This window comes from Rhea americana, unplaced genomic scaffold (genome assembly GCF_003343005.1).
Source record: "Rhea americana isolate MKP2758 unplaced genomic scaffold, rheAme1 scaffold_22, whole genome shotgun sequence".
NCBI lineage: Eukaryota > Metazoa > Chordata > Aves > Rheiformes > Rheidae > Rhea > Rhea americana.
Genome location: NW_028186329.1, coordinates 1,018,992 through 1,041,388, shown reverse-complemented (window position 1 = coordinate 1,041,388; position 22,397 = coordinate 1,018,992). Strand labels below are relative to the sequence as shown.

Genomic DNA, 22,397 nt, shown 5'->3' with positions numbered 1-22,397 from the left:
GCACGTGCGCACACGYGCRCACACACACACACACGGGTTATTTTCCTCCCCGCTCTGTATTCCCCACCCTAATCCAAACAAGGAACTCATTCTGTGGACATCAGTGCTAGCACATCAGCTTAAGTGCTAATCATCCAATTGCCAGGAATTCCTGACTTGTAACAGCAAGGTTTTCTGTCTACCAGAAGGAAAATTGGTTATGTCACATGTTGCGAATATCACTGTTAGGGAGTTAGCCCTGAGGAATTGTAGGATGTTAAAAATATGTCATTCCTCATTACAGCAATATTGTCAGTTTGCAGTACATAAAATATCATGTCACATTTATCACCTAGAATCTGTGCTGTTTATCAGTTCAGGACATACAAGCAATAGCTCACCAGTCTTCTGGGCCATACTGTTTCAGAATATGGCATCTTTCAACATGATGTTTCAGAAGTTCTGGTATTTGTGGAAYACCAAAAGGACTATTAGCAGTTCTGGCTACAAGCCTAAAGCTTGCTAAACACATGATGCTTATTGATCAGTAGAGAGTCAGTCATGCAAAGTTACTACCTTCTCTTCTCCTGCATTTCCAAAACTCCTGAAAGTATGCAGGTTCTTTAGTGAAAGGGCCCACACACTTGAAGGAGACAAAAATATGAACTGGTTAATAGTTGCCCGCCACCCCCAGGAGAAAGGAAAGGGAAGGAGAAGGGGAAGGCTGTCAGTATTTTCATAGAGGCTGAGAGGTGCATTCCTGATCTGCTGAATTTCCTCTTTCCTTCTGCTAGCAGCAGAATCAAAAGCTTTTCACAGATGAGATGGAAATAGGATAAGAGTACAGGGCAAGGCTCAAGGGTAGCTGGAGAAGAGGAAGGGAAAGATCTGAGAAGACTGGAAAAGGACCGGTCTGTATGGAATAATAAGGAGAATGTGACGGGGCACTAGTGAGACAATAATATACTATTCACTCRAATGCATAATAATTAAATATATGATAAATAATACAATAGTGAATACCAATACCTATCAATAAAGCCTCTGAATAAGTGTAACACAGTGTTAATTTTGGTCTTTATGGATTTTAAGTATTTTGTAACATAAAGTTAGACTTGGATAAGTTTCTTAWGGCAAATTTTCTTAAGAAAGCTCATGGGAAGTTTCATTACTGTGCTCATATTTGCTCAGGCAGTTACTAGATTTACTAGATTTGCATGTGCAAATATTTGAGTTCTAAGCACATTCATGGAAAAGCAGTCATACAGACTGTTATAAAAATACAGTACAGATTTGGAATTCTTAGCCAACTAGGTTTCAAAGTACRGCTTTAAGTGTACTGCTATTTGGGTTATGATTAGCAGAAGAAAATTAAAAAAAAAAAAAAAAAGTAGTAGCCCTTACCCTCATATAAGAACTAAAAGAAGTGAAGGGCATGACACAAGAGCTCTGCTTTCCTTTTAATTACTTTTGGAATTAAAATGTAGCATAATAAATCTTCTTAACGATAGACTGGTAGAACAGGATTTCCCAGTAAAAAGCAGGAAAAAAAACTGTGGCCATGACTTTCTAATGTTTGTAATTGGTCAAATCACTCATATGATAAGCTATTTTTATAGTGAATGGTTTACATACCTAGTTTGTTGGCTATGAAAAGCAAGAGCCACAAAGTGTTACAGAATGCATTTGGCTACAACATGGAGGCTACTTTTTAATGTRTTTTTCTTTTTTTTAGCCTTCAGTTCCTATCTAACAGTAAATCAAGATGCTTATTGTTGCCTTTTTTGAAGAATWTGTTTTACATCAATTGAAGGCTTTGTAATATTGCGTTTTTAAAAAATAATTAGATTAATAGTCTTTGCCTTGTACAGGAATCTTAAAAACATAAGCTCTGTACAACTAATGCTGTTGACCAACCACAAATGAGACCTCCATATTTTATAATGGATGTGTGACTGCTAAACATAAAAATCTGTTTGYGACGGTTTATCTCCTGGTTTACATGGCCAAATGGCTTTATGATTCTCATGTTGGCCATTTTTTAGCAACATGTCTCCAAATACAGTGAGTTGACAGGTTCTTGTTGCCCATAACAATATTAATGTCTATACAATTTTTTAAGCTTTCTCATCTATCTGTCAGTGCAGACAGTGTCTGCCCAGTGACTGCCTGCCATTAGACACAGCAATAATTCTAAAAACAAACAATGCAAGTGTCCATCTGTGTCTTACAGACACAACGCTCATAATTCAGCAAGTGTACTGGAAAGAGTTTTAAAGTCCCTGTGGACTAGCTGGGAGAGGTTATATCCTGTATTTTACTGATACTGTTGCAGAAAACAGGCTACCAGGCATATATCCATTCTTCAAGTCTAAAAGAGAAACAACAGGTTTCTCTTCAGGCAGGGGACAATTGCTATGAATTTAAACTAGTTCCTTTAGTCAGTTAGACTACTGGAAAAAGAGAGGCACTTGCTGACATAAAGGAGCAAAGGAACTTTTTAGCTTATTAGCAAAAGGAACGATGTGATGGTCATTAGTACTTGGAGGAAAGGAGAGATAAGTGTTTGGTATCAGGGCCAGGTGAGGGTGAGTAATTGGCTGGTGATGGCTTGCAGGAAAAATTCTAATGCAGCACAAAAACAGTGGTTCTACTGAGTTAGTAATTTTTAATTCAATAAAATCAGAATATTTTATTTTCTAAGCTACATCAACCTATTGGGTTCAGCACATTGTTATATTTGAGTGTCCCAGGATAGAAGCAAATTCTAGCACTATTTTCTTTTAAATTTGTGAGAAATAGATTACCTTTTAACTTCTCCTCACCAAAGTAGATTATCAATCCATAACCACAGCAAGTGAGCTGTTTTYCTTAGGTCACAGGTAACCAGAGCTTTTCCCACACCTGCCTCTTTCTTTTCTTTGTACCCATTGTCCTAGTTCAAATGGAAAATTTTCAACAAACAACCCGATTGGTTTTGTCCCAGGGCCATCACTGGAATCTGATCTACCCCATATTCAGCAAAACARTGAGTAAGAGGACTGAAGACTTTAAATAGTTTTTTCCTCAGTTAAATGACTCTTGGAGTGCTTATCTGTACTCTCATGACTGCGGATGACACTTAAAGAAATATACTATCATCATAATCACCATCCATTGTTAGTATATGTTGAGTTCACTGTCTCTGACAGCTATCCACACAAAAAAAAATGCCTTATTTCAGTGGCAGTTTCTGTCTTTTAGTTTAGTTTTCACCATTTTCAAAGTTTCAAGGTTTTCTAATTATCTCTTATGCTCTCAAGAGTGGATGGTGATATGTGTAGCTCTTGTTTTTTATTGTCTCATTACTCATATCATTACTTAAACAATCTGTAAAAACAAGCTTTAAATTACTTTTTTGCAGGAGGATAGACAATATGGTGAGTAAATAAAACTTTTTGTATAAGTAAAAGAAGATGGAATTAAATTGTTACCAATAATGCTGCATTCAAATTCTGTTTCCACAAAAGGTCTCTTTTTGGCAGAGCACTTAAACACATTTATATCCCATTGGCTTCAGTGACAGTTTAGCATGTGTTTAAGAATTTTGTTGGTTCAGGGCCACCATATTCCTCTGTACCTTGCAAAATCAAGCTTCAAGACAAATCTGCTGGGGGGAGGGGGAGAGGTATTAAAATACTGGATCTTGGCACTCATAAAACCTTTTCCCAGTAAAAAAAAAGTGAAAAACTCAAGAAATACAGCTTTGAAAGTGAAAGCTGAACTTAAGAAGTTTATAGAAAACTTTGAAAATTAGCTTSTCATACCACTACTATGAAATAGCACTGGTAAGAAAAAGTAGTTATTAATCTGTTGAAATAGTGTATCGACAGATGTCCTTTCTCAACTATTCAGCATCCATATGGCAGACTTTCTTAAGTGTAAATGTATTTGTCCATATACAAAAGCAATCTCACTGGATATTTTGGGCTATCAAAACATGACAGAAAAATGAATGTGCCCTTTTCCATGCTCTCTTCCCTTTAAATCTGCTTTCCTCAAAATAGCGCAGATACTTCCAACTGTATATTCAGGACAGGCTCTGCAAGTTAATTACCAGCATTCTGCATCATTATCGTAAATGAAACCTAAAGGCCAGTCCAATCTACTGAGCTGCAAAAGAGTCACTCATTTTATAATGCATGAGATATCTAAGTATACTGTCTTGTGTAATTATGGAAAGTTTTCTGATGCAATTTAGTTTCAGCTGGCTCTATATTTGATCGAAGGTTGTATAACATAATGATGAAGTACATTAAGTATATATATGTAATTTGCAAAACATCCAAAAAAGATGGAATAATTTGTCTGAAGATAACAATGCCCACTATAATCATATTACATTCAGATATCTGAAAGGAATGCTAGATTAAAATTGGATTACCACATACATATATATATTTTGCTAAATAGATTTTAAAAAAAGCTAGAAAAAGCAGTGCAACTTGTGATCTATACTCCTGCCATAGTCACTAGTTATCTATAACTCGAACGAATGAAACTCTTTCCTACAGATGACCTGGTTCAAACTTTTGCTGTACGGTCTCTATTCTGCAATCCAGTGCACTTCTGAGTGATTCATTCTGAGATATGCTCACATATTGGAGGTGGAAGTTAACCTCCTGACTTTCAACAGTATGAAGTTCATTTGGAATATGAGCAAATGAAGTGCACACAAAGCTAGTGGTGCCATGGCAAGACCAAGATAAGATTTTAAAATGCTGAGCGACAGCTTTTGTGACTCAGTGGGAATTCTGTGCACAGSCAGCACAGTGACTACACAACACACCACTAGTCTTTTAACTGCTGTTGGCCAGCAATGCAAAATTAAACAGAACGAGTGTATCCAAAAAGAAGAACACATAGGTAATTATGCAAAGGCAAATCTCACTCAGCAGTGGTAATACTGTTCTCCAGGGGTTGCTCCTCCGCTACTGCTTATATAAAAGATATAAATAAATAGCCATTCTCCAAGAACTTGCAGCCCAAAGACAGCATGAAAAGCATTGTATAAATCAACAGTTGAGGCAAAGACTAAGGCACCTAGTCAAAAGTATCTCTCCACAGATATTTGCTCTAATGACTCACAAATATTGTCAAAAAAAGATATTCCAAAATACACTGAGTAGTGCTGAGCCAGTGATTACTGGCTTATATCAGCTACTCACAATATGCAGCTGCACAGCGTAATAGTTAAATTAATTTGAAGTTTATCCATGCAATAACAATGTTTCATGGAAAATGTATGCATGCTTCAGATCAAATATGTGCACGACTGGTCAGGCTCCAAACAAGCAAGTTTTACAGAAGTAGTAACAACTGTTTATACAAAAACAGCCTTAACCTCTGATAAAATACAATGGCTTCTTTCAAAGGAGAGGGCTATGCTGATATTCGCTGTTAACCAAGGTGGGGAGGGGTATGGTAGCAGTGACTAAAGCAATAAAGATCAATAAAAGAGCCAGTACAGTTCAGAAATGAATGTGATTTTCTAGTAGAACAAAATGGTTTGCAATAGGCACTATAAAATGTAATTGAAAGTTCTGTGTATTCCTACATTAGGGGCTTAATTCTTTGGAAAATGCTATAGTTATTCCAAATGGCAATTCATGTTTCAAAGGTGCTTAAATTAATAATTGTTCAGTGCTGATTATATGAAAATTTGTATTATATTTAAGAAGACTTAAGAAGTAATGAATATTGGTTTAAGAGAAACAGAGTAATTTAGACAGAATGTTATGGCAATCCTCATTATAGGTTAGCTGTTTGCTGGTCTGAAATCGTATGTCACCACTGACTACATGTAAGCTGATTTTTCAATTGTTAAATAAATACACCTACTCCTACAATAATTACTACTACTACTCCACAGCTATGACTAGCACTACTAATAATAATACAAGATGGAGAAGCACATTTTCATTTAAGCAAACAATTCTTTATTTTCTATCAGTGTGCTTCTATCATACTGACAATTTACCCAAAGGAATAGCATAGCTAATTGATTCCATCACAATTTGAAGACCTATTAACCTCTAAGTTTAATTGTATTAGTTCAGCAAATAGCTGGAATCTTTTATTTGAAACGTTGACTTCTGAGAATCTCAAGGCAGAAYAAGGGCTAAAAAATAATGAAGCTTGCACAAAAAAATCATTATATGTTATTGTGAATGGAAATCTATTCTGTCTATTGCAATGAACTGATTATATTTAGCCTTATTTTAAATAAGATAATTTTGACAAACAGTGAATCCAGGAAGTATGCTCTTTGTATTATTCCTGCTGTCAGTAGAATCTAACAAGAGGGAACTTAAAATCAGAAAGTAGATAATGAAAGCTTTAGTTAAAATTATGTTATTTAAGTAAGAAATAAGCACAGTTCCCTTCTGTATGCAGAAAGCACTGACACACAAGGACATAAAAACCAGCCATAATGGATCACTCAGGGCTCATCTGGACCATTATCTGACCTCTAATGGAGGCCAAAAGCAGACACCTGGAGAAGGGTATAACCCTTCTCCAGGTGTCTGCTTTTGGCCTCCATTAGAGGTCAGATAATGGTCCAGATCAGAGCCATATACTGACATTTGCCCTAAAGGCTCTCTAGGCCTCCAACAGTTTTGGCTTTGGAGACTTCTGAGCCAAGGGCAGCTGCGGGACCCTGCACGTCCCCGGCGCAGGGCTGGGGCTGCCCGTGCTCAAGGCCAGCGGTGCCGCGCTATGGTGCCGGCTGGCTGTCACTGCCGAGACAGAGCAGCGCAAGAAAGAGCTGTGAGAAGTGGGGCCTCTCGCTTCAGTCTCAGGACACATTGAAGCTGAGCCCTTGCCCTCCGCCTGAGCTGGGCTGCAGCGGTGCCGTGCCCAGCCACAGACCTTGCTGATCTGGACCCTGAGCCACCGGCCRGATTTGCCCGCCCCTCCTCAATTACTGCAGCCTCTCTGGCAATCTGGATTCCCGGCTGATCCCACTACCAGCGCCAGGCCTGCCTGCTCGCCCCGCTGGGCTGTGGGATGGGCCCTGCACTTGCAGAGCAGCTTGCTCCTGCTGCTCCCTGCCAGTAGCATCTTTATAGCCTCTAGCAGATTTCTTAGAACAGAGCATGAGAATGAAAATACTATAAAAAATGCCTAAGAGGCAGGCAGCATCTGCACAGAATAATTATTTCTAGTGAACAATACTTGGTGGGGGGTGTCAGTGTAAAGATAAGATTAAACATTAGAGCTTGATTTTATCAGTCAAATGTCTAAAGAACACTTATAGCTATTTTCTAAAAATTAAAATAAGTTCACACAGATTTTGTAGACCTTTCTGTACTCATTAGGAACAAATTCCTAGTCAGCTTTGGTGAGGATGGTATTCCCTGATGAGGAGCTCAGAGTCCTAGACAGTTTACTAAGTGTCAGAAAACCCAGGGTTTGTTTACAGGTTCTCAACTAACATACTAGTCTTATCATTTACTCTTACATAATGATTCTAGCAGTGGTCCTAATCCTAGTTAAYAGAACAAACCTACTGAGATCACTAATATAGCATCTCAATGGTAATGCAATTTAAAAAGAAGCTTTTGTAGGGTGTCTGCAGTACACTATTTAATTATATTATGATTACTTTACTGTCAGCCTTCCTGACAGTACTGATAGTCTGACTATAGCAGCCTAATGTTTGAATATCTATTTCATTTACCTTGTAGGTTCAGGCCAAAGTAATCAATCAGTAACTTCCTAGATAAATTGCATGTTCCCAGTGGAAAAATGGTTACATTTACTTGATAGTGTAGTTAAGGGAAAATACAGACAAGTGAAGTTTATCTTCTTTAAACATGGTCAATACAGAATTTACCTACTTCTCATATATACCAAGTATATGATTTACTATTGAACCACTGCTCTCTGATACACCATTACAATAAGCCTTTTATGCTGATAGCTTCACACTCTCCCTTTGTTCCTTTGGACAGCATTCTGCTCTAGAAATACATGCCTCAAATGTATCCCCGTGTGCCATTTAGGAGACGGAAATGGAAGAAGGACAGGACAGGACAGGACAGGGAAGAAGGGAAAGGAAGGGAAAGGAAGGGAAGGGAAGGGAAGGGAAGGGAAGGGAAGGGAAGGGAAGGGAAGGGAAGGGAAGGAAGGGGAAGGGGAAGGGGAAGGGGAAGGGGAAGGGGAAATGAATGGAGAAAGTGTTTGCACTATGGAAAAAGAAACCATTCTTACTGTTAGTAACTCGGCGAAGTAGAAGCTAGGTTAGCTGTTTGGCCCTGGGAATGAAATCCAGAATCCATTGTCACGCATGCAAGTCTATGTTCAGCTTGAGGGGAGACTTGGATTCAAAAATAGACAAYGCACTGATCAGGGAGCTACACAGAGCTGATCAACGGGATATGCTGAGGTCACTGATGAAAATGAAATCCTGCCCTGCAGAGGCACCACCTTTGGCTAGGATCAGYTCCTGAAGGATGCCAGGTGGTCTTTCTTTAAAAGCTCTTAGGAGGGCTCTCTCTTTTCTTTTCTAAACACAAACTTAGGAAGTGTGTGTGTTTGTTGTGTGCGTGTGCTGAGAGGGTTTGGCTGTGAGCCTTTTATAGGATAGCCTCAGCGAGACATCTTGTGAGAAAAGACCTGAAGCTATGTTCCCATATGAGTTCTCCAACTTCTATTTTATGTAATGGTACATGTCCGTCTCACTTTCTGCTGCACAATGGCACAACTTCAGCAGTTTTCCCTACTGTCTTCTTGTCTAATTGCAGCAACCTATACATGGCAAACTCTTAAGAAAGACATAACATGTGTGTTTACATCTTTTGAGGCTGTGAACAGAACTTAATATGAAAACAGAACACCATGGATCATTTCAGAATAGTGTGAGTGCTCTGAAACGGCTCTGAGAATTTGTCCTGGATTGGTCTGTAAAGGGCAGCCACAGGTATGTCAGAGGCACTGTTTGAAGCATCTGTGTCACATTCCGAAGGTAAGCAGCTTCTTGCCATTAGGTTCATCCAGGATTAGGCAGCAGTTCAGGATCACTTTTCATTACCCTAATTTTAGATTTAGGCACTTAACCTCCCCCCACTTTAAGTCTCACCTTAGGCATATAAATCTTTCCTTGAATCTAGCCTGCCTCAAGGCCCAGCTTGTTCCCTGAATTGTCTGTCCCAATTCCATGGGGCTCTGGTATCTCAGTTCATTAACTTGTGCTGCAAAGTGGCTAAATGGATCTATGACTTTTCTTGGTCACATAGAGCCTGTTCAGGGTCCTCTTTTGTGGAAACCTTCAGGAACGAATGATTCATCTGAGTTTCATCATAYGGCGCTTTGCTGTCCAGAGGGAACTATATACATTGTCTTTGCTAGGTTGAATTTTGTTAATGGCACAGAAGCACAAGGCCATGAGTTAGGTAAAGCAACCATTCAGCTGGAAAAGCTGATGAAAAAATATTAGTCTCTAGGCTCAGGCAAATAATGTGAAGAAATATACAGTTGAAAATGATAGAGACTGTTGAAGATGCAGACATTGTAATTTGAGGTTAATAGATTTCCCAAGAGTTTTAGACAGTGATTCTGACATTACAGAGGTTTTTGAGCTTTTAACATAATACAATATTTATAATATATCTTCGTAATATTTATAAATGGCTGTTTGGAAACCTTGATGATTTAACATATTTGATAATGATAATGGAGTAATTATAAATGATTTTATTTCCACTTAAGATTGTGAATGATCAATTCATAGAAGGAAAAGCAATCTTAYAGAAGTCAAAGGGAAAAAGAAGTTATTTCCAGTCTGCATTAATTCTTCTTTAGATCCTTTAGGACTAGATTCTAGTGCCTTATGAGCACTAGAATGGAATTACTGAAATATTGTACTTTTTGAAATGTATTTTCCCAAATGTTTCAGAAGCTACTTAAAAAAGAAAATTGCRAACTTATCTGAAGCAGTAAAGCCAAGCTGTAAAGTTTTGGGACCAAACTACTGGCTTGTGAAAAGCATATTCTGAAAAGCTAATACTGGTCAAGGCCTCAGAAAATCAGCCTCTGACTCAGACAGAGAAAACAATCATTTTGCTGAATAGACAGCAGAAGAAGRAAAATATATTCTTTCTGTTATTGTATGCATGCAATTGCATGATGTTAGCCATGTATATGAATAAAATAATAAAGGTAAAGCAAAATATGCATTTGGAACAGTCATTGAGGTTTAGCAGAAATACTGAGAAGCAGGTCAGTGGATGTTCAGGTGCTTCTGTAAAATTAACTTTATAAACACAAATCAGTGTTTAACTGCCAGATGGTTAATGAAGGCCAGCCAAGCAACTTCTATAATTCACAATAATGAGTATGGTAATGAGCCTGCATTATAAACTGAACAGCCAAGTGATACATACTGCCTACTTGAAGTTACAAAGCATTTGGAGTGTTTGATATTAACAAAAAATGTTGCATTTCCACAAAGAACGATCGTGATTGTAAGTGATAGATTTAGTTAATTTGAATGAAAAGATCCTCAAAGTTTGTTACAAATATTATAAATAATCTCCATTAATGAAAAACAATAGAATTAAAATGAAGAGAGGGAAATTTAAACATGAAATCAGTTCCACTAAGACTTTCAGAAAAGAACAGCTTTTCCAGTCTACCATTTTTTGTTTTCATTGGCTTTGCTAGTGGCAACATAGACTCTGGCTGCTTATTCTCGGCTTCATTCTTATGAAACTTAGGTTTGCTACAGCTGTGTTAATGGCACATTTAGTACTTGCATGTGATAATGGATAGATGTAATGATCCATTTGGATGTGCAGTTCTGAAGGGATACTTGCAGATTAGTCCTACAATAAAACATACTATTCCCACTGTGGATTCTGTATAGTCATAGTTTTTTAAAAAATGAAACRGTAGAACTATTTCCTCCATTACTGAGAGGAATCATTTTGGATCACAGATCATGACTCAAATACTGAGGATGTGACAAGGTAAAATCCTGGCCATGCTAAGACACAGCTAGAGGGTAAGAAAAGCAATGCCCCATGCATTTACCTAAAAGCTGATGATGTATGACAGCGATTCCGTTTCTTTCATTCACAGGTGGTCTCTCAAGGGATCTCTACACTATCCAGCTATGAAAATGCTGTTGACCTTCCTCAGATACCTCAGACCATGCCCGAACAGCTGCCTTTATCTTTGCAGCAGGTGCCTTCTTCTTGGCCCTTTACTTCTTTATTTTGGATACCTTTTTAGCCTTTCAAAACATTCATGTTAGCATGATTTCAAGCTCAGGCCCTCATTTTCTGCCTGAGCTCTGCATGCTTGGCCATGCACCTTGCCAGTCCAGACCACGTCCCAGGGACATATGTCTCACTTTTCCTTCAGAGTAACCTCTATCATTAGCAATAAAGAAATAAAACAAAGACTTGCTGTTTTATTTCTTCACTGTCATCAGGATGTTAACATCACTCTTACCAAYACTTGCTTCTTCATTTTCTGCCTAGCTGGTCATTCTAGCCCCTTCTCTAAGAAGAGATAAATCACGAAGTGCTGACATCTACATCAGTCTATGTGAATATGTTAATAGCCTTAGGCCTAGCAGATCTGTACTGCTACAGGTTCTAACCTATTATTTTAAAAGCATTGGCCCATAGAGTAACTCAAAGTTTGAATTTGCTAAAAATTCATGGACTACAAAAATGGGGACTAAAGTATAAAATTTCTACTGGATTCAGTGACCTGTTTATCATTGATTGAAGATTTTAATTTTCCCCCAAAATTCTTGTCCTGTATCTTCTAAATCGGTGTTAAAGCTTCTGCAATTAATCATTCATTATTTTCATGCCAGCAATTTATAAACTTCCAGGGTCTATTTGGCCACTTCCTTACACCTTTTATAGCCATCATTCTGCTGGAGCCTGCTGATTTTTCTTGCAATCTGGGCTGGTGAGAAATATGCTTGACACCATTTTTTCTAGAAGTCAGTTTGGAAAAATGCAACTGCTGTTCAAAATAGCCTGGTAGCATTCTGCTTCTCCGAACAGCTCTTTAATATGCCTTTTTTTTTTACTATTCTACATCCTCCTCCTTATTCTTCTCTCATGTCAAACAGATGCCTTGATGCTGCACTGTCAACAGAAAGCAGTTAAAAAAATGCTTGTATAATAATTCTACACTTCTGCAATGTGGGTGCTCTCAGATTGATAGAGCTCAGTATTCCTTTTGGATTCCTTTTACATAAGGGTAACAGGATGCAAGAGATCTTTTTTTTCAACCTTATTTGTACCTCAGCCTAAGTTTAGACCCCTAGACAAAACTCCCATTATTTTAAAGAAATGTCAAAGTAAAAACAGTGAAACTATGGGTTTTGTGCAACACATTTGCTTTAGCCATACCATTCTTCCATTTCTTTCTCCCCTTTCATTATTATTATTAGGCACTTCAGGACCCCATTTTTCTGTCTGCCTCATTAATCCTTTTCTTGTATTTTATACCCTACTTCAGTCATTTCTGTACATTATTCTATGCTGTTTGTATTTGCTTGTTCTGCACAGCATGCCTTCCATTACCCAGTTAGTTTTCCTTTTGTTTCAAATCATGTGGTTTCCCTGGATTCCTTTCTGGACGTTGCTTGCTTTGTTCTTTCTCAGCATTTCTTCATGACTCATTTCATTCTGGCTTTTAATTCTGTTGTTCAGGTTTGGCATTATTTTAGATGTATAATATTGCAAAATGTTCGTAATTCTACTTCAAAAGTGATGACTRGTCATTAAGATATTAATCGATTTATTTTTAATCAAGATGTTCCAAGGAAACTTTGAATGTTAGCAATACCAATTCAATCATGATTTAATGAAGAGAGGACRTTACTGTGACAGTGTTGTTAACAGACTTTGGAAATGCTTTTTCAGTATCTTCCAAATACAAACAATCTAAATAGGATAAATCAAATTTGATTACTGTAAGATTTGTAGGCAACTAAAGAAAAATACTGATTTTCTATGGGAGGAATGATGATTGGTTACTGTAAGACAGACACGTCTGTGACAAACCCAAGAGGTGTTTAAAAATTCTGGCAGTAACAATCTGCAAGATTTCAATAGCTGCATGAGAAAAAGGTCARATAAGAAGGATAATACATTACCAACTGATATAGTCTGGAAGAATCTTCAGACAGTAATCTTTATCCTAAGGACTAAGTCGGTTTTGCTTTCTTCCTTTTCTGTACATCTCTCCTTCTACCTTTCTCTCTCTTTTGCTCTTCCCCCTTCCTCTTTTTTTTTCCCTTTCTCTCCTGAACATTTCTTTTTATTTCATTTCATTTATCTGTGTTGTTATAAAACTCTCTTAATATTCCACAGCACTTTTTTTTCCCATTTCCATTCATATTGCAAGGAGAAACCAAAAATAAGTACATTCTGCAAGCATGCACATCTAAAATACCATCTTGAATCAGTGTTTTGGGAGCAAGGGCACTCAGATTCTTAGTACTTTGAACTATGCACAACATCATTTTTCTTCTGAATTAGTTCTTAAATCGCCAAAAAATACCTGTGTTGTTTTCTGCCACACAGGCATTTTTCAATTTAAATGGAATAATAATGAATTGTACTTAATTCTAAAATAATTGTTGGAACATATATTAATAAGATATATGTCTTATACAATCGATACATTCTTTACATTTTATTTAGTAAAATATAAAATTTTGAAGAAATATAATATTTTGTCTTAGAATACAGTATTATTATTCCTGTACTACTGTTACTATTTTTGTGTAATGAGCTTGAGGGTCCTGATAATATTGAGCCCTGTACAACTATACAGAAAAGAAACAGTCTTTGTTTTGAAGAGCTTATAACACATTCATTCCATTCAAGTATACATGTTCCAGTATATATTTACACAAATTTTATATACTCAAGATGATTTATAAATAAAGAATGTCCATACCAAAGCACTCTAGAAATATATTTTTAAATGGAAATTCAATGGGATTTAGTCTTCCAACTCACGTAGGCTCTCTTGAAATTCAAGCATTCATAATAAAATCATGTTTTATTAAATGTCACAGTTATGAATCTAAAATGAGTTGTCATTACCCCTTTCAATGTTATTTGTATAATGAACTTGTTCCATTTGAGGGAATTGAGTGATTAGCCACTTATTCATTAATACCTTCCTGACACACTTTGATTCAAAACACAAGATTCTTCCATTAACTTCCATGGATTTTGATTCAGACTTGTGTCTAAGAGCATGAAAGAGCAGATCAGTCCATCTATCTCATGAAAACAGTGTTATTTCTTCAGTAGCAGTAATTATTTGTCTAAAATATTTTAAATTGTGAAGGATAGGGAAAAATTAAAAATGGATTCAGAATACAGAGAGTTTCTAATGGCCTATCTATGATTTGTGAGGAAGAACTGAAAAGAAGATTGTTTTCTATCTTTTAATGATTAGATAAAAAGCAAGAATAATTACCAGCTCAGTGGGTAGGCTGGTACAAAGGAAGAAACACTCATCAAGCAGTTGTTTTTTTAGCTTTGGCAGATTGTGCACACACACTCACACATACCCCTTGCTGTCCTGTAAAATCTAATGAATTATATTCATGGCATATTTTGATGTATATTCTTCCACAAGATTTGGTGGTATCATTTCAATTCTTAAACTGTATATGACATAACTAATGGTTGCAATTCAAATTAAGGACAACAAGGTAGGTACGGAAATTATAAGTGCATTTTCTCAATTCATTCTGGATTAAGGTTGTTATCAGCATTAAATACAACAGTAACTCTGTGAATAATTCTTAATAAACTTAAGTGTAAGATATAGACCAATCTGGATACACCCTAGTGAAATAATGCTTCTGTTTCCCCACTCGATATTCAGGCGTTTTTTCATATAAGAGATTACTTATTTTATCAAYGATTTATTCAAGAAAATTTGAGTATACCTAGGAGTTCTGTAAATCTCATACAGAGTAAATTTTAATATTAAGCAGTAAGTTATTTTATTAGAAATTCCTTGTTGTACTTTGCATTCCTTGTCAAAATGTGCCAGAGAATATTATACACATTGCTTACAGGAAGAGGATCCTCGAAAAATCAGATTACCTAACTCCTGACTTGGTATCCAAGACAGAAATGAACATACCAACACAGACCAACACAAAAGACCAAATTATGTATTTGATGATATTGATGTAGATATGTAGAAAAATAGCATGAATTAAAAAGGCTTCACCATGAAGCCAAGAAGAAAAAAGCCAGAATTGAAATAYATCTCATTGCTCTCAAAAATTCCATAGCAGTCAGTGGAAAAACAAACACAGAATTAGGCTTTTAAAGTGAAATGGAAGTCTGATGGCTACAACCTAATTCATTAATGTATGTCTGTTRGCATTCAAATTCTCCCCCGAGGATTGCACAGACTCTAGAGTTTGAATGCACAAAAACACCTTTGGAGTCTGCTAGGTGCAGAATTTGCCTGTCCAGGCAGAAAGGCAGAATGAATTCTATCAGTTGTGTAATTATTCAAGATCCATGGAAAGATGTTGGCATAAAAAAAGAGCAGTGATTTGTGACTTGTTTCTTATTTCCAAGTTACCTATCTCCCATAACAGCATGACTTCTGAGGTTTCAACTGGCTATAATTCCTGTTTATGTGGTGGGTGTGATTATATTTCAGATGAGGACAGGACATTTGCAGAAATTAATACTGGAAAGATTTCAGCAAAGACTGGAGAGGAGGAGCAAGATTTTAAAAGTATCCATGCATTAGGCATGGGGATTCAAGGGTAAGTGTGTGGACAGAAGGAACACTTTTTGAAATTTTTGCACAGTTCGCATCACCTTAATATCTAAGCATGCTTAAGAGATGCTTGCTCCGCTTTTCTGTTTCCTGTCACTTAAACCAGTGTTTCATTCTCTYAACTTATGATACTGTATGAAATATCCTTTCTTCTTTTGCTTTTAGCTCTATGAAATCTTTAAGGTCCTATATTCAGTTAAGGAACAAAACTATTTGCTCACTAAACCATATGGTGTCCGTGCTTATTTCAATGAAAGATCAAAACGAGGTACCTAAATTGGTACTAATAAGAAAGGAGTTAAAACCAGTATTATATAATATTTTACTGCTCTTTTAGTTTTTTTCAGTGATGCACACTCTGCACTCAAATTTAGAGAAATCTTAAGTAGTTAGAAACACTCAGACCTAGTATTCATGATAAATATCTATTGCCTGAATAATTTCAAAAGATTTACTTGTGTAAAAGTAAAGGGTCTGTATGCTCATCACAAGCCAGTATTACAGTAGGGATAAGATATGGGTGCAAAGGGTGAGACAATATCCCTTGAACAGATAAATAAGGCAAAAGATTTTCACCTGATCCATGCAAATTCGCAATGTGTTCAGCAACCAGTAAATGTGGTCAYAGTAAAGATGAATGTTCCATATAAGGGAAAGACAATGCTTATCCAGATGCTGCAAAGCTGTCTTAATTTGTGGCTCCTTTAGACCAAGAACAAAGCAGATTGCCTGCAACCATAGCTACTAGTTCAAATGTCAAACTTCTCTCTTAAATGTATTAAGGAGGCGGCAGCAGCTGACAGGCAATCCAAGTGTAGAGGATTAGTGGATAATGGAAATTCCAGAAGAGATCCCTTGCAACAACTGAGGAAAGCCAAAGGTGAGAAGAAATGCTAAAGTCACTTGGATGTGAATGTTTGTGAATGTCTGTTACATACCATCTAACTAGTAGAAATCCAGCATTGTTTCTGATATTTTCCTCTTCTGTTGCCAACCTTGAAATACATGATTATCTTTCTTCTGTGCCGAYAGTACTGGAAATGCAGACTACAGCAACATCAAATGAACGTCTGACCTGCTCAGCAAAAAATAAGAAATGCAGCCAGGGACTCCACATTCAGCTACTGCCTCATATCCGAGCACACAGCAATTATACTATCTGCCCAGCTAGTACAGAGCACTGCATGACATCTTTACTTCAGGTGATCCAGCACATGCACTCCTTCAAGAGACAGCACCAGTGTCTGGCGGGCTTCCTGGGCCAGGCGGCAAAACACAATACTTTGAATAAGTTTACCTTGTGTTCTTTTTCATGCTACCTTTGGATGTAATAATACTAATGGAGAGAGTTGACCCTCACATTGCTTTTGGAAGGTCACTYCTATTCCTACAATTCACCTTTGAGGGAGCAAGTGTAGGTGAAGATTTATGTACTTTTTATATCTGTGCCAAGAAACTATAAGGAAAAGGACAGGAAAACTCTAAAGAGAAGTCCTGCAGGAAAGCATGGAGAAAGGACAGAATGGTTCATAGAGGAGAGAGGACATCATCTTTTAAAATAAAGTTTCTTGTTTAATGTGAGTTTTAACTACTGTCACACTGACAGCTGGAGTGCTGAATAAGCTTGTTTGGGATATGAACTAGGATTTGCATGTGTGCATGTGCTTATGTAATTTACACAGTTTTTTTTTTTGAGATACATCACAATTTGCATCACTTTTTCTAAAGTGCTTGCAATACACCAGATGGAATAATTGTGTTTCTTGTCTGAAGGATTATTAAAAAAAAAAAAAAAAAAAGACCAAGTACAGTGCTTTTTTTATAATGACAGAAAAAAATAAGAAGCAAAATGTGAGGAACCATATGAAATACTATTTTGTTTTGTCAGAGCTCTTATATGACATCTGACCTCAGTGAACGATTTCAGCTCATCTTCTGTCTGGACCAGAAAAATGTTTATTTTTTCTCTAAGGTTGCATTATAATAACCTCAAATGCCCTCGATACACACAAAAATTAGAAGTGGTTCTTTTCCACTGGAACTGCCRTGCTCTGACAGAAGTTAATATCAATTGCTTCAAAAGAAAAAAAAARRAAAAAAAACTCCTGCAGCAAATATTTGAAAAAAAATGGCATAATTGAAAAAAATCTCTTTCAACTAAGAAAAAGTGTAGTTATCAGAGTCCATTTTAAATAGGTTTCTTAAAGGGAAATTGGCCATCTGAAGCTTGGCTTCAGCTGCCTTGCCTCAGATATCCAAGTTGGCTCATATAAAGCTCATTTAGGCATCTCTATAACACATAATAGTGTAAGTATACCTCAACTTTTTTTCAAATTCCATATAGTCTTTCAAATATTTCAAAACTATAAAGTCAGTTTTTTTAACATTTATATGTTTAGTGTGTAGGACCTTAATTTTCTTAACACATTCAGGTTGGTTATATTTCATAAACATTTGATAAATGTATTTCACAAACTACCTACAAGCTGATGGGCTTAATTAGGTGGCTTAACAAAGGAAATACCATTTGAGGGAGAAAAAAAATTGCTCTCCAAGCTTCATTCCTGCAGATTTTTAGAGTACRCTAATTAGAAGAGACACTGGTACAACAGGTGATACACATATAAATAAAATATCAATAATAAATGAAATGAACAAAGAAACTTCCTAGCTTAGGGCACAACCTGATCTTCTTTGGCTATGTGCGAAGTTAGTCAAAGGCCTTCTAAGTTTCCAACGTAACTTTTACATGTTGTTCTGTATCTTCTGAAGCCATAAGTGGCACAAGCCTACTTGTACACATTTCTTTCTTGTCTAAATGTAACCTTGTAGCTTAGTTGAAAAGAAATAAGCAAATGCGCTGCAAATTGTCAGACTGCCTAAATGATGATGGTATACCCTGTGTTTTTTATATTCTTTTGAGGAGGTTCTATATCTTTAAAATTTGCATAATTTTCAGGAAATCCATGGGGATGAGAAATGGAATGGAATTACTTAAGATTACTTTAAAAACTTTTTTGAAAAGCTAACAATCCTTATATTTTGAAGTATGATATCAYTCAACTCCTTTATCTGATTAAACTAAACCTTTCTCAAAAAAATTTCTGTTATTACAAAGGTGAAATATTAATCTTTATATAATTGGGTTTATTTCTGCAAAGAATTTTGCAGTTATATGTGAGCTTCCTACAGAACGCAGGTCACAACTCTTTCTTCAAGCAGAAGTATATCAAAACAACCCAGGTTGTTTTGATTTTTTTTTATAGCCCTCCTTTAAAAGATTTAGGTTTATAGTAGATTAAGGACAAGCTAAAATTTGTATTTGTTGTAGGACAATAATTTTGTTAAGCCTATTTCTGATAAACATAACAGTGTTTCACACACACTGCTTAAAATTTTATAGTTATTTCCAGCATAACGGTGCTGAGTCATAAGGACATCCCTATTGCAAGGACTGAAAATGAAATGCCCCTTTTCAGCAGCAAATAGTAGATAATGCTGTTTTCTCTTTCATCACTTACCTTTCCTTAATGTTCACCTAAAATGCAAGCAAATCTTATTTACAAAATCAAATATAGAGTCCTGAAGCAAGTCCCACTAACTCCCCCAATATTAAAGATAGTGTTCATTCTGCAGAACTGATGCCAGCAGCAACAATTTTAAAAATCTATCATTCCTCATGTATTTGTGGAGTTGAGAATATGAATAGCTTATTAGCTTGCAATTGCCACTATTCCTAAATAGAGCAGTATTATTTAGAGGGAATTAATCTAACTATACCAGTAGGAGGATATTTCCATGATGAAATGAGTACAGAAGTTAGAAAAGACTTTTTAATGTATCAGGAACTGAGAATTTGTTAGACCATGTCTGTAGCAAAGTATGAGTACAAGAATTGCTACTGGTGTGTTTTCTTTCAAAGACAGCACTGCATCTAACACTGGCATAACACAAAACATCACCAAACTACTGGAGATTAACTTACAGTGCAATTTTACTTTAACCGGTAGTCCTGTAAAACAGAAAATTGCTCCAAGAAGGTGATTCTCTTTCATTTTGTTCCTGGCTAAAATACTCAAAAAATAACTTACCCTTGGAGGTTCTCTGTGGAAAAACTTGCCATATACACTCCCGTGTGTGTCCTGAACAGACACAATCCCAGTGGGAACCAAATGGTCAAGAGAATGCCTGTAGATTAAACATCCATAGGGCAATTAGGGACAGAATCACTGAATCTTAGGACAGCACTTTATTGCTTTCTTGACTCATTCTAACTCCTATCCATTTGTCCATTACAGATAGCAGTAATTTACAGACTGTAATTTATGACTTCCRGAATAGTGGCAGCACTGAGAACCACAGCTGTTACCTGACCTGTGCTCCCAGTAAAAAAATAGTCAACTTTTGGAGAATGTGGATGGTATGGACAGGTTTGATAGCTGTGAAATGAGCAGAGTACTGTGCAGAGCCATCTGCCAGCCACTTCAGCAAAAAGTTCCTCCATCTCAAAGCACTGCTTGCTTGTGATTAAWATGCTTTGTCTTTCTCTCAGTCCAAGGAGAAAACATTCCACACTGAATACAGTAATGATACATAGTACATGGTATATATTGCAGAAATTTATATATAAAGTATCACTTGGGGATATTATGTACATTCCTATTTTACACAGTAGTCCCAATACTTCTGAATAAAGATGTTTTCACTGTGTGCATCCCGCAAAGTCAAGTACTTTGGAGTATCCAGAAGTAAGAAACATGGAAACAGCATAAATATGCAATGGCTTAAGGTATGTCCTACGGCTAAGCAATTACTTTCTAGCTCTCACTCTTCAGAAGATTGGTGTTTTGTTTTGTTTCTTTAACGACATTTACCGCTCAAGAATTATACGAAAACTTTGTTCTACATTAAAAAACAAAAAAGTTTTTGAAATAAGATGCTTCTAATTGGTCTTACAGAAAGGGCTGTTCTCTCTTCTTGGAAACACCAGATACTTATTTTATTTTCAGCTTCCAGGTTTACAGACTTCCCAGCATACTGACTTTTTGGCCTTTTAGCCATGTGTCCGCTGACCTTATGGAGTGTTGCCTTTATGGGTTTTAACCATATGTCCCAATCCCACAGCAATTACAGTATTGGATTACTGCAGGAGCCTTAGAGATAAGAACTGACATCACGCAGTATTGTTACTGCCTTTGCTAGCTCAGCAGTACAAACATCCATGCAGTCAAACACGTCATGGATTTCCTGTCCATGATGTGTTCCAGCTATTGTAAACTTGACCTACTTGATAGTCACAGAATTATCCAAACACCTAGTTCTTCAATAGCAGTTCTAATTCTGATATAAACTGCTTATGTTAGATATTTATGTGGTACACAAACAGCTGTAATCTGTATGTGAAATCCTCTTTAAATTGTGACGTAGCATGAGAGCTGGTTGACTGATACAGTATTCCTAGCTCTCTGAGCAAAAAAAGGCAGCTAAATCACTGTAGTGTCATGAAACTACTGCATACTAAACTGTTTGTATCATAATACTTTGGCCACTCTCTGGCTCCAAAAAAAAATTATTGGAATAAATTACATTTTCCAAATCCTGCCCTTGAAGAAATTGAAGAAACATGATGCCCTTTGAAGGTGAAGCTCCAAAACAGAAATTTCTTCATTAGCAGCATTTTTCCTGGCATTGTATCAGCCAGTACCCCTAAAATCACAATATAGAAAAAGGAAAATTTCACCACCGCAAGAAGGAAAGGATACAGCTTACAAATGATCAGCTCCTTGGGGGGGGGGGAGAGAGCTATCTTTTTTACGTAAATACCTAAACACTCGAGAGAGTTCTTCTTTTTCCTCTATCCTTCGCTCTTTTCTTGCTTTCTTCTTTTTCTACAAAACTACTGTTAGCAGTTGTTCTCTCTCTTTTGGAAAGCTCCTCTCAGTAAGCGCCGACGAGGACGCGCAGCGCGGTGCTGACGGACGCCGGCGCGGACGCTTCGCCCTGCCGCCGCGCTGCCAACATGGCGCCGCCCTCCGCGCCCCCGCCGGCCCCCTCCCGAGCAGCGCCGGCACCGCGCACAGGGGGTGACCGGGGACTCCTGGCGCCCCACCGCCCCGAGGGACAAGCGCGAAGGCACCGAGGCGATATCCTCTTGGGACGCCCCGTTATGCCCGCGCCCCGTTCTTCTAGAGGTCACCATGAGTTTCTCTCCCCCGCTTCGCCCCCTTGAGGGAGGACATCACTATACCGCGCTAACGGCCGCGGCAGCAGCCGCCCCCACCCGCCCGCTTCCCCTCGCGGGGGGCGGCGCCGCCTGCCCAACGGCCGCCGGCGCCCGGCAGCGGCGCCGCCTGGCGGGCGGGCGGGCTGTGCGCGGGACTGCTGCCGAGCGGGGGGCGCTCAGCGCGGCGCGCCCGCTCTCGGCACCCCGCGCGGGCGGCGGGCGGCGGGCGGCGGCCTCGGCCGCGAGCATCAGCGCCTCCGCCGGAGATGGGGGCGCCTAGTCCCGCCGCAGCCGCCAAGCGCCGTCGGGAGTGGCAGCACGCATGTCGCTTCGCCGAGCCGCCCGGCCCCGG

The 22,397-nt window shown here is 37.8% G+C and overlaps 1 protein-coding gene and 1 long non-coding RNA gene across 6 annotated transcripts in view; one reads left to right on the top strand and one right to left on the bottom strand.

Moving 5' to 3' along the window:
* Positions 1–17,517, top strand: part of LOC146595577 (uncharacterized) — a 77,823-nt gene extending 60,306 nt beyond the window's left edge. Inside the window, exons 4-6 of one of the 3 annotated variants that reach the window (XR_014895887.1) lie at positions 15,700–15,808; positions 16,606–16,702; positions 16,855–17,517. Coding sequence is in view for 1 of the 3 variants with exons in the window: in XM_085305345.1 (XP_085161471.1) it covers positions 11,104–11,208; positions 16,606–16,702; positions 16,855–17,153 (501 nt within the window). In the remaining 2 variants the exon portion in view is untranslated. Of the gene's footprint in view, positions 1–11,103; positions 11,209–15,699; positions 15,809–16,605; positions 16,703–16,854 lie in introns of all 3 variants that reach the window. The other 2 variants (XM_085305345.1, XR_014895888.1) reach the window with 2 other exon arrangements.
* LOC146595576 (uncharacterized) overlaps positions 1–22,109 on the bottom strand; it is a 34,949-nt gene extending 12,840 nt beyond the window's left edge. The window contains exons 1-4 of one of the 3 annotated variants that reach the window (XR_014895890.1): positions 21,646–22,109; positions 21,409–21,528; positions 19,914–20,010; positions 16,761–16,897 (exon numbers count right to left, since the gene is read on the bottom strand). This is a non-coding gene — a long non-coding RNA (uncharacterized LOC146595576). The remainder of the gene's footprint in view (positions 1–16,760; positions 16,898–19,913; positions 20,011–21,408; positions 21,529–21,645) is intronic. The other 2 variants (XR_014895889.1, XR_014895891.1) reach the window with 2 other exon arrangements.
* Between the last annotated feature and the right edge of the window lie 288 nt (positions 22,110–22,397).